General features: G+C 43.9%; 1 protein-coding gene across 6 annotated transcripts in view; it reads right to left on the reverse strand.

The window, feature by feature from the left end:
• Positions 1-12,159, reverse strand: part of ELMSAN1 (ELM2 and Myb/SANT domain containing 1) — a 120,987-nt gene that overhangs the window by 5,907 nt on the left and 102,921 nt on the right. For 5 of the 6 annotated variants that reach the window (XM_029598671.1, XM_029598674.1, XM_029598670.1 and 2 more), the window contains exons 9-12: positions 11,571-11,659; positions 10,563-10,715; positions 2,835-3,023; positions 2,361-2,536 (exon numbers count right to left, since the gene is read on the reverse strand). In XM_029598671.1, coding sequence (XP_029454531.1) covers positions 2,361-2,536; positions 2,835-3,023; positions 10,563-10,715; positions 11,571-11,659 — 607 coding nt within the window. Of the gene's footprint in view, positions 1-2,356; positions 2,537-2,834; positions 3,024-10,562; positions 10,716-11,570; positions 11,660-12,159 lie in introns of those variants that run through there. The other variant, XM_029598675.1, reaches the window with a different exon arrangement.

The following is a 12,159-nucleotide window of genomic DNA, read 5'->3' on the forward strand; positions in this document are numbered from 1 at the left end:
CTTAGCTGACGTTTGAAAATCCCTTTCGTGGATCATGAGGAAAGACTGAATCAGAACCAGCCACAACCCTTGGATCTCCTTAAAGTCCCATTCAGAGTGTAGCCAATATCCCGGCAGGCAGAGGAGCCTTCAATCATATGTGAAACACAATCTTCCCTCTCTCGTGTTAACCAGTGCTGCCCATTTTTCCGTGGAGACTACAAATGATTTTGCCACTATCACTTTTTCACCCAATACATCCCTTCGTTTATTCAACTTTCCTTTGTTCACCCTGCCAAGAGAGTCTCTCTCAATTATTCATACTGAAAAGGAGAATCCAATAAAACTTAATTTACAATTCTTTTTGATGTTTAAATGAGAAGCAATGTCTGACCATAAATAAGCAAAAGGCCCATCAGGAACATCAGAATTCTTTTGCAAATCAAAAGGACCTTCTACTGTATGTAAAATCTGCAAACTGATGCTTTTTCTCCCTCTGCAGTCTATGTCACCTCCCACACACCCCATCACTTCCTCATCCTACATGCCTGAGCGAGTTAAGGGACCCTCACTGGCTCAAGAGCTGGAGAGGTAAATACTCTCCGGTGCATGCTCTGTACCACTCACTGATGGGAACGGAGCAATGACAGCAGCAGCCATCTTGCTTCCCTCCAGCTGTAAGGTCTGTCCAGCCCTGACAAGGGATCTGAACCTGATTTAGCCATTTCACGTTCCACTTCAATGGCTGAATTAAGTTTTGACTTCCAGTTCTCCCTCTTACAGCACTGCCCTGCAAAGACAGATTAAACAGAAAGCAATGGAGGGCGCTAAGCCCTCTCCTGCCACTTACATAACATGATAGATGACTGTAGATAAAGACCAATTAGCTTATCTGGTTTGTCCAATTACACTACTAAGGATCTATCCCAGCTATCAAGAGTAGAAGCTTGACCAGGGGTAGAATATCATACCTTATCCTGGGCTGCTTAGCATGCAAACTTCCATGCTTAATCCAACACCCAGACCCTACCCACCTCGTCTTACCACCAAGCCTAGTAACAATCAAAACTAGTGGGGCTGTTGCCCAGACATCTGTCTGTCTATATCCCCATGGCCTTGCTAGGCTGTATCTAGCCAACATCAACCCGATTCATTTCTGGGGCCTGCTAGTTTCTACCTGGCTGCCATCTCTCTAACATCCTTCCTTATCACCCCTACCCCTTACATGCCTCTGCTCTTCAGGGAGTGAAGGGTGGGTTGGCCGTAGTATTGCAAACTTCTAACATTGTTCCTACCATTTCCCTTTCCCAAGCGTTCTTGAATTTTATCACCTTTGTTGGTAGGTCATTCCTGGTATCTATCACCCTCTCAGTAAAGTAGCATTTTCTTAGGTTTCCTCTGAATCTTCCTCTTTGCAGATCATGACCCCCTTATCCTTGAATTTCCGTGTCTTTAGAAAATTTAGCTTTCCTGTACTTTATTGAAGCCCACCAAATAAAGTTTCTATCATATCATCCCCCATCCCTTTTGTCGTCCCCTATCCCTTTTGTCCTCCAGTACTAACATTTTGAGTATCTTAAGTTTCTCTTTGTAGGGTTTGTGTTGCTCTTTTATCAAGTTAGTAGCCCTTTTCTGAATGGTTACCTTCCTCTCAATGTCCTTATGAAGGTACAGCCTCCACAGCTTAACACAGTTCACTAGTTACCTGTACAGAGGTAATATCACTTCCACTTATGCAACCAAACATACTCTCGGTTTCCCTTTCCCAGCTGTTTTGTTACATTGACCAACTACCTTCATGTCATCTTTCTTGCTCAACAGTTTCTAGTTCTCATCCTAACCGATTTGTGGGTAATTGATTTCTGACATCCCAAATATCTGATTTTACATTTTTCTCTGAAGCTGATCTTTCTTCCAGCGTCATCACATCCTGTTTCATATTTTCCACCTGCTTCCGCACGTTTCCTTTTCTACTCTTCTCACGTCGATGCTCCGTTGCCGACTCAGCCCAGGCTCCATCTCTTGTACAAAGACTGACTTATTGTCCGTGCCGCTCTGATTCTTTACAATGTTCCTCTAAGTTTTTAAAGGCCAGCTCTCCCTGAGAACATTCCTTTTCTCTTTTCATATCACAACTGAGATGTACTTTAGGGGAGGGGCGTTCTGCTAGATGGAAGGGGTTAACGACAAAGATACAGAGCTCAGATGTTATGTCACACATCTTTAGTAGATATTGTTAGCTTTCAGTTTTGGGAGAATGCAATGTATTTGTATTGCTTATGTTGCGGATGCGTTTTGGATTGTTGTGCCTTGAATTTGTTAATAAATTACAAAACATTCCTTTGCTCCCAGTCACCCTTGCCTGCTCAAGTCTCACTTACTTGCCGCATTTTTTACAAGGGAAAGTGCTCTCCTGATCTGGAGGTTTGCAGACAGCATCGGGTTTTTTCTTCTCTGCTGGAGAAGCCTTTCGCGATCGTACTGTAGTGGCTTCCTTTGGCTTCTCCAAAGTTCTGCTACTAGGATCCTGGCTTCTGAGGACCAATAAGTCATTAGCCTAGCAAGAAGGGAAACAAGACCGTTACAGCGCGTAGCAAACAGCAGCCTGAACAGAGAACAGCAGGAGCGACAAGTGTGAAAGCTCCCATCTCCCCCCCCCCCCCCCCCCCCCCCCCGCAGCAGTGCACTACAGGCAGGAGTGGAGACTGTGAGAGAGTTCATAATTCCTCTTGGTCCAGGCTCTTCTCCTAGCACAGATGGCTTAACCCATTTATTTTTCAGTCTTTACTAGATTTTCTAACCCCCCCTCCCACCCCCACAACAGACCACCACAAATAAAGCTCCAAATAACGTACAATTTCATTGGCTTGTAGTGTCTGGGTGACTTTTAGTGGAATACTGGTCCTGGTCTGATCGTGGATTTCTTCTCTCTCAGGCTTCACCTGCATCTGCACCTCTGGCTTCACCCTGGGGTCCGAGGTCTCAGTCTGCTCTTTGTAAATTTCTCCTCTGAGAGGGAGAACAGCTTCAAGTCGACGAGAACTCTTTCAGACAAAAAGAAAGAATAAAAAAAATTAAGTCACCTCAGCTTTTATCAGTAAAGCTTTTGGTTCTGATACAAGCAGAAGTCAATTAAGCTGTATGATGAACTCCTGTTTGATCTTAGCAGCCATATACGGATGGGGAAACATAACAAGGTGCCCCAGGAAGGGAAGCCTCCACATCTCCATCTCTTTGCAGAGAGAAATCACACTGCAAAGTCACACAGAATGGTCTCCAGCATCTAAATCAGAGGGAGGAGCTGGGGAGGACATTGCAGGGTAACCCCACAGGAGACCGAAGACTTCAGATCCATAAGAATAGGAACCACACTGCAAATACAGCTGGAGACCAAGGTCTATACCTCCTTGGTTCAAAGCCACTAACTCTCGTGGCCTGGTAAGAGTGGAAACACTGCAAGATCATAGAGGAGCAAGCCAAGGCCCCAGACTGGCTGAGGATATGGGGAGAAGGGTGGCAGGGAGCAGTGGGCACACACTGCAGATTATAAACAGGTGGACACCGGTCTCCAGTTGGCTGGGCAGTGGTGGCAAGCTAGCGGTTCTAGCTCCCTATTCTCTGAGCAAAAAAGAGAAGACCAGAAGAACGGATGATACTGACTACCCAGGCAGTGTGGGCATGGCCCAAGGTCACTCAGCTGAAAGGGGAGATCTCACACAGGGTATTTTGTTATGCATCTTGAGCAGCATCTAAAGCAAGTCTCTTTTCTTGACATTTCCCACATTTTATTGCTCTGTTTGGATCACTTTAATCATCCTTAGATCCTGCTCAACTCCATTTCACACAGAGCATCTCTGTGCCCGGGTGTCAATGGGACTGTGGACCACTGTTCCCTCTAAGCTGTACACCTGTGCATGTGCAGAGAGGACATAAACCCTACGTAAACAATAAATGTAGCATGCATAAGAAATTGATATTTGCATTATACTGGCTTGTACTGCACAAATTTGAATTTTGCTTATAAAAAGTTGCACAAAACAATCTTTTTTGTGCATGCAGTCTTTAAAAAATTTGAGGGAACCAGACGCCATCTCCAGACAACTCAACCACTACCCAGACAACCAGACGCCATCTCCAGACAACTCAACCACTACCCAGACAACCAGACGCCATCTCCAGACAACTCAACCACTACCCAGACAACCAGACGCCATCACCAGACAACTCAACTAATACCAAGACAACTAAACGTCATCAATTAAACAACTCAGCTACTGATCTGACATCCAGTCGCTTCATCACTGACAACTCAGCTAGCTCCTAACAATGCAAAAAATGTGCCACGGTCTCCCAATACCAATTCTCCATCATCGAACGCTACTCACAGGAAAACCAAACATACTCTACAATCAACGCACCTACAAATCCCTTATCCCTATCATGATTACTCCAATCACACAACTTCTAGGATTCACTCTTTTTTCACTGATATTATTTAATGCTCAATCACTATCCAAGAAATCTCTGATTTTAAATGACCTTCTCCTAGATGCAAACCCAGACCTCTGTGCTATAACAGAAACGTGGTTTAAATCTACAGATATAGCTTTAATTAATCAACTACCAACTCAGACCTACGACTTTTTCTCGATCCGACAGAAAAAAAAGGGGTGGGGGCATTCTCCTAGCAGCTAAGAAAGAACTCAGATTCTCTCATCACCCAATCAAATCTGACTCTAAATTGGAAACAGGTCTTTTCAAATCAGACTCTCTACAAATCCTTCTAGTATATGCCCCCCCCAGGACTTCTAGAAGCGGATCCATCACCCTTCCTAGAAATCTTAGCATCTTATCTAAAACCAGACTCCCCAACGATAATCCTAGGAGATTTCAACTTGCACGTTGATAACACCACACTCTCTACCAGCTGCGAAACCATTCTTACAGCCATGTCTGCAATGGGATTCAAACAAATAATCAATGAACCTACCCACAAGGCAGGTCACATACTGGACCTTATCTTTGTGAACTCAGGTATAACACATTCAGTACAACCCACTTGCAAAAAAGTTCCCTGGTCAGACCACTCTTTAATCTCCACCACCTTCTCAATGACCCAAACGAGCAATAAACCCTCCCCTCAACACTCATTTCTCTACAGAAAAGTATGCGCCTCAGATGAACTCAGCAATCATCTAATCACGGAACTCTCACACATAGACGTCACATCACCTAATGCAGCCATAAATTCCTGGTCTACTATAACAGAAACTGTGGCAAACAAACTTTGTCCGTGGACAACAAAAAAAGTCAAACAAGGCGAGTCAAAAAGACAGCCATGGTTTACTAACGAACTTAAAAACCTCAAACTTAACCTGCGTCAAAAAGAAAGTAAATGGCGTAAAGCCCCTTCCCCCTTTACACTTTCTACATACAAACTCACCCTCCAATCATACAAGAGCTCCACTTTAAAAACAAAAAGGGACTTCTACGCACATAAGATTCATGACATTATATTCGACTCCAAAGCGCTATTCACATTTGTCTCCAATCTAACTCAGGCCAACCCTCCTGACATACCACCTAACCAAGCTCAAACAAAAGCTGATGAGCTGGCATTCTTCTTCAGTAAGAAAATCACAAACCTGCTAACACAATTAAAGCCTAATACAGGCACACCAGCCAGCAATTACGCACTCCATAATAAAGACATCTCCCTCCAGTCTCTTGAACTCACTACTTCCTCAGAGATCCAAACACTTCTTAAGAAAATGAAACCCTCATCTCATCCACTAGACCAGATCCCATCTAAACTACTACTGCTAATCCCGGACACCATAACCAAAACCCTAGCGGACATCATAAACTGCTCATTCACCCAGGGTTTCTATCCAGACGACCTCAAACTAGCATCCATTAAACCGCTCCTCAAGAAGCCTAACTTGGACCCCAAAGATCCTAACAACTTCCGTCCAATCTCCAATCTGCCTTTCATTGCCAAGGTGATGGAGAAACTAGTTAACACACAACTATCTGAATACATAGAAGAACACAAAATTCTATTCCCTACTCAATTCGGTTTCAGAAAAGCTTCAAGCACAGAATCCCTTCTAATCTCACTGACTGACTACATTATATTGGGCCTCAACAAAGGACAGGCCTTCCTACTGATTTTATTGGATCTATCGGCAGCTTTCGATACTGTTAACCACGCCATATTACTAAAGCAACTGGCGAACATCGGTATTGCAGGATCAGCACTAACATGGTTCAAGACATTCTTAGAAAACAGAGGTTTCAAAGTTAAAATCCACAACAAAGAATCCCCCAGATACCCATCTTCACAAGGAGTTCCTCAGGGTTCCTCTCTCTCACCAACACTTTTCAACTTATACCTTCTCCCGCTTTGCCAACTGCTAAACAAATTGAACCTAAAATACTTCATATTCGCCGACGATGTCCAGATTGTGATCCCCATCAAAGAATCCATCACTAAAGCTCTAGAACTTTGGGAAAACTGTTTAAGAAATTAACAATCTCTTATCCAGCTTAAATCTTATTCTAAACCAATCAAAAAGCGAATTCATGCTAATCTCTCCAGATAATTGCAAAATCACTACAAACCCGCCAGCCAACTTGCAAATCTCAAAAGTAAGAGATTTAGGAGTTTCTATAGACAACCGGCTAAATTTAAAATCGTTTATCAACCAAACAACCAAAGACTGCTTCCACAAACTGCACGTATTAAAAAGAATAAAACTCCTATTTCATTTCCATGATTATAGAACAGTGCTCCAAGCAATAATATTTGCGAAAATTGATTACTGCAACTCTATCCTACTAGGCCTCCCATCATCCCACACTAAACCTCTCCAAATGATACAGAACACGGCAGCAAGAATTCTAACAAACAAAAGGAGAAGAGATCACATTACACCAGTCCTCAAAGACCTTCACTAGTTACCAATCCACTACAGAATAATTCATAAGTCCCTCACCACAATCTACAAAAATATCCATGGACTGGCTCCACTCCATCTACAAATAGCTCTCAAAAAACACTCCTCCAACAGACCCATCAGAGAAGCATATAGAGAATATCTACAAGTACCTCACAACAATACTACCCAGCATATAACATTGAGAGATCGGGCCTTCTCCACAGCAGGTCCCCCACTATGGAACTCAATCCCCTTAGAATTACGACAGGAACCATGTCTTCCAACCTTCAGGAAGAGACTTAAAACATGGCTGTTCATGAAAGCATTTCCGGACCCTTAATGATTCACTTCCATCAAATGCAGCAACACTGAGCATCTTCTATTAAACTGAAACAGACAATACCAACCAATCACTACAAGGTTTTACTTCTTGTTAAACTTTTTATCTCTCCTCTAACTCTAATCCCAGTTAGAATAACCCCTGTTTTATTGTAACTTTTTCTTCTATGCACTTGTTATACTTTTGTAATGTATACTCTTACGTTTTAGCTATGTACGTTATAATGTATTGCTCACCCCTTGTTTTATGTAAACCGACATGATACGAACTTCCGTGAATGCCGGTATAGAAAAACACAAATAAAAATAAACAAACATTGCTGTGGACCCCTTGATAACACTCCTACTTCCTGGTGAGTGTATTTTTACCATGACAGAAAAAAAGTGTTGTACTTGTCACCAGCAACATGGCGACATTTTACAATATGCGTTTTTCAGAGATTTTCCCCACATATAGAGCAATGCAACCATACAATAATCAAGTTATAGGATGGCTCAGGGGACATAAACTTACAAAGGTCAGAATCATAACAGCATATTCTATTTCAGAAACCCAAAAGAAATGACCTCATAGCCCTGATTATCCCATGCCAACAGTAGTTTGCATCAGGTTATAGTTCTGACTAGACCAAAAAACAACTTATCCAAGTATTTCTCACTTTTTAAAACTTCTCTGTCAGTGAGCCTTTACAGTGAAGATTACAGTTTATTCTTTTTGGTACCAAAACAAGGGTCAATTGTTGTACTCTCCTTCCCCATGCCCATCATGTTCATGGTATATAGCTCCTCAAATTCTAAGCAGCATGATGCACGGCAGGAGTCAAACGCCAGGAGGCCAGTAGGACCACACTAAGCCATTGGCTGCCAGTTCAGAGTAAGGAACTTCTCTGCTTTATCTTTCAATGCTTGAAGCACTGGCCCCTGAACCTCCCTCCCAACTTCTGATCTCCTGTACTCCCAGGAGGGAACTTCAATCTTCCCAATAGGCCCTTCTTTCCTTTCCTCCCCTCCTCTGGGTTCTGTCAGACTAACAAGCATTCAGCTGCTCTGCCCCAAAGTTACCGAACAACTTACTACTAGGCCTGCGCCTAGAAACTTATGACCTCACCTTCCAAAGAGACAAATATGGAAGCTTGGCTGTTCAGAAAAGCGTTCCCCAGAGACTCCCATCAGAACGCTTCCTTTACCATCGGGGCTCATCCAACTAATTAGTTCCTACTATCCCTGAAACCAGGTGCTAACAGTTCTGTGCAGTTTGCACTGTGTTCCCCAGTTTACTTCTCTCCTTAGCTTTTAATGTAATCCTCCGTGTCACTACCTTCGGATAAGGCAGAATTTCAAATGTTTATACAGAAATAAATATATTTACTTTCCCCCGTGTCCCTGCTTTTAGGGAGCCTCAAGTCTGCTGGTACACGGAAGGTAACCCCAAGCTTCAAACCTGATTTACACAGGGCATCTGCTTTGAAAGTTTGTGGGTTGTCTCAGCCTGCACAAACACGTGGAAAGGAAGGCACATTAATGTTTTCCCCGCCACAGCTCTGCCCCGGAGCACCTGCTGTGAATGCGGGGAATAGTATGAACGTAATATAGTTACGCACGTACTGTGCCCGGCCCAAAACTTCAAAAGCAGATTCCCATGCATAAAGTGGGGTTTCAGCACGTAAATCCTTTAGAAAATTACCTCCAAATATCCCAATTTTTCTCAAACCAAGTATCAGAAAAACAGGGTGCAAATCCTGCTTCTCCCATTAGCATTCCTTCACCCTCCACGGTGGTCTCAGGTACAAAAAACTTAAGAGTGTAAGCCCTCCAAGGCAGGGAACCACCTCTCCTGTTCATGATTTGTAACTCACTTTCGGCTCCATTTGGCAGGGAAAGCAATTAGACGCCAGCTCCTCCTCAAGGATTTGGATGTGGACTTTTGACATGGAGTCCTGGGTCAACTCCTGGAGCAGCTGGGACGGAGGATGCAGGAGAGGCAGTGCTCATAGCCCCTGGGGAAGGGAGTATTGGCCGCTGCACTGCCACGACACCCTGTGACTGGACTTAGCATCCAGGGTTGCAGGGCTCCACCAGCTGAGGAATGTTACTGCAATGGCTGGACTAAGGGTCTGATTTACTAAGGCTTTTTGCCTCCCCCATTCTGTGTCTATGGGGGAAAAAAAGCTTAGTAAATCAGGGCTTAAGTGGATGTAAAATACAGGAAAAATTCCTGGGTAATTGCAAATAAAGGATTATGGTGCCATATCCCAGCCCTGGTTCTGACTGAGTTGGAAGCTCAAGAGCAGGAGGAAAATGCCAAGCCCTAAAAAGGTACTCTAGACATCTAAAATAAAGTCAAAAATTAGGGCTGGCATTATTTACTGGCCCTTTAAGTGAAAAATGCATGGAAAACACACGGGCCGATACAGTAAAATCGCGGGAGAGCTGGCGAGCGCCTGCTCTCCCAACGCGCGCACAGGCCACTCTACTGTGCGCACGATATAGTATTTTAATTTATTAAAATTAGGGCCGGCGGTAAGAAGAGGCGCTAGGGACACTAGCGCGTCCTTAGCGCCTCTTTTTTGACAGGAGCGGCAGCTGTCAGCGGGTTTGACAGCCAACGCTCAATTTTGCCAGCGTCGGTTCTGGAGCCCGCTAACAGCCACGGGTTCGGAAACTGGACGCCGGCAAAATTGAGCGTCCGGTTTTCGACCCGTGAGCCTATTTCAAAATGTTTTTTTTTTTTTTTTTAACTTTCGGGACCTCCGACTTAATATCGCCATGATATTAAGTCAGAGGGTGCACAGAAAAGCAGTTTTTATTTTTCTGTGCACTTTCCCGGTGCCCGGAGAAATTAGCGCCTACCTTTGGGTAGGCGCTAATTTCTACTTTATCTTTCTGTATTGCGCGGGAATACCTAATAGGGCCATCAACATGCATTTGCATGTTCAGGGCGCTATTAGGTTTGGGGGGGGTTGGACGTGCGTTTTGGATGCGCTATTACCCCTTACTGAATAAGGGGTAAAGCTAGCACATCCAAAACACGCGTTCAATCGCGGGTTAACAGTGCGCTCCGTACTGTACTGTATCGGCCTGTAAGTTCATAGAAAACAGCTGTAATCCACAACCAGGCCACAAGGTGGAGCCATTTCTCTAGAAAAGACCACACTTTTGCTTGGGAAGATTTTTTTTTTTTTTTTTTTTAATTAAAGGTCTAGCAAATAAGTCACATCTGCCGAATCCTATGAAGGATTTCTATTCCTGTGCTCGTCAGTTTACAAGATCTGTGTATTTTTGCAGAACTCATGCTGAAATTACCTTAATATCAACTTCGGCCTCATGCAGACCACTCCTTTCAACGTTGCCTCTGTCAACATCACCAAATATCAGTGCCCCATTTCGGCCAATCTTCACCTGTTTTTTATATGTGTAGTAAAACTCCACACACTGGGCGACAGTCTTTGATTTTATCTGGTATTCAAAAGGTAAAAGCATCAAAGTTATTCCATGCCACACTCTTGCTTCTAAGTTTCTCTTAAATCACTTCTGTGTTTTGAGCTGTGAAGTTACCAAGAGTATAGCCATTGCCTGTTCTGTCATACATGAAAGGAGAAGGGGGGGGGGGGGGGGGGGGGGAAATCGAGGTTCCAAACCAGAGAGGAGAGGTCATCACTGTAGTCTTTATTTGCCAAAACTTCTCTTTCATTTTTGCCCATGGAAAACATTGTAATTAAACAAGATCGGAAAGACACCACCCAGGAAACAACGTTACACTGTGCAGGGTGTCTCATGACTGTAAGGCACCTCTGGATCTAACCCTCTAGGCCCAATTCAGACTTTCAGGGCTGGGGTATTTGTCTTTCACAGAATGGCTCTTCTGGTGCGTAAATACTATTGCTCACTCACAGGTCAATTTGGTCTCTTCCCGGGCACAGAGACATTTACCAGCTCTTAAATGTCTAAACCAGTCCCTTGGTGTTTAACCAAAAGCCCCCTTTTTCAACTGATAAACTGCTAAAAACTGAAGTTATCTAACAACTAGCATCCAGGATGAGAGGATGCCACAAGTCACACGCGCGCTGGCATTTAATTAGATTTTCCTTTTCAAATCTATAGAGATCGACGTCAGAGGCATAGGAAATGGACAGTAGCAATCCCCCTCTTCCCAACAGTCTTTACTAATCTCGTCACTGAGGGACTGGAAGAGCCGGGCTCTGACTTGCTCCTGTAGCGTTGCCAGTTCACGCCGGCAGTCCTATAGGACTGGCTGATTGCTTAATGGATTGTACTGAGGGTGGGGTGCCCAGGAATGTCAGAGTGACTTACCAGTTTCTGCACCAGGAGGAAGTCTTTCTTATAGACCGCAATACCTTTGTTGAAAAGCTTTTTTTCCGTTAATGTCCATCTGTCCGACCCTAATGGAAAAAGGATTGTTTAAAAAAAAAAAAAAAAAATTTGTAAAACCGAGGTACACTACTCTACTTTTCATATCTTTATTCTGTAGCCCAGCCCTAATTTGAACTCCTTCTGTTGGGCGGACATCCCTGGTTAAGTTGTAGTGTGTGTTCCCCCATACTCAATATAATCCTGCTTGGAAGTCATTGTTGCAGCAACCCAGCAAAAGCATCTCTCATGCAGAACAGGCTCGCAGCTGTCAGATCTCCATCTACAGTAATGCAATTCTCTGGTCACATGTTTACATAAAAGTTTGCTTCTCTAGATACCCTATCCTTTATTTGGATATCACCTTTCAAATGCTCCATCCACCGGAGCCTGGCCTGCGCACACCCTGTCCAATATGTGCCACTGTTGTGCGATGGCTTTGCCTCCCTCACAGGGGCAGTGATTAGGGCACCTTGGGCAGCAGGAACTGGCAATGGTCACCGAGCCAGCCCAGATGGCACCCAGCACCAGT

The sequence above is a fragment of the Rhinatrema bivittatum genome, chromosome 4 (assembly GCF_901001135.1).
Source record: "Rhinatrema bivittatum chromosome 4, aRhiBiv1.1, whole genome shotgun sequence".
In the NCBI taxonomy this organism is placed as follows: domain Eukaryota; kingdom Metazoa; phylum Chordata; class Amphibia; order Gymnophiona; family Rhinatrematidae; genus Rhinatrema; species Rhinatrema bivittatum.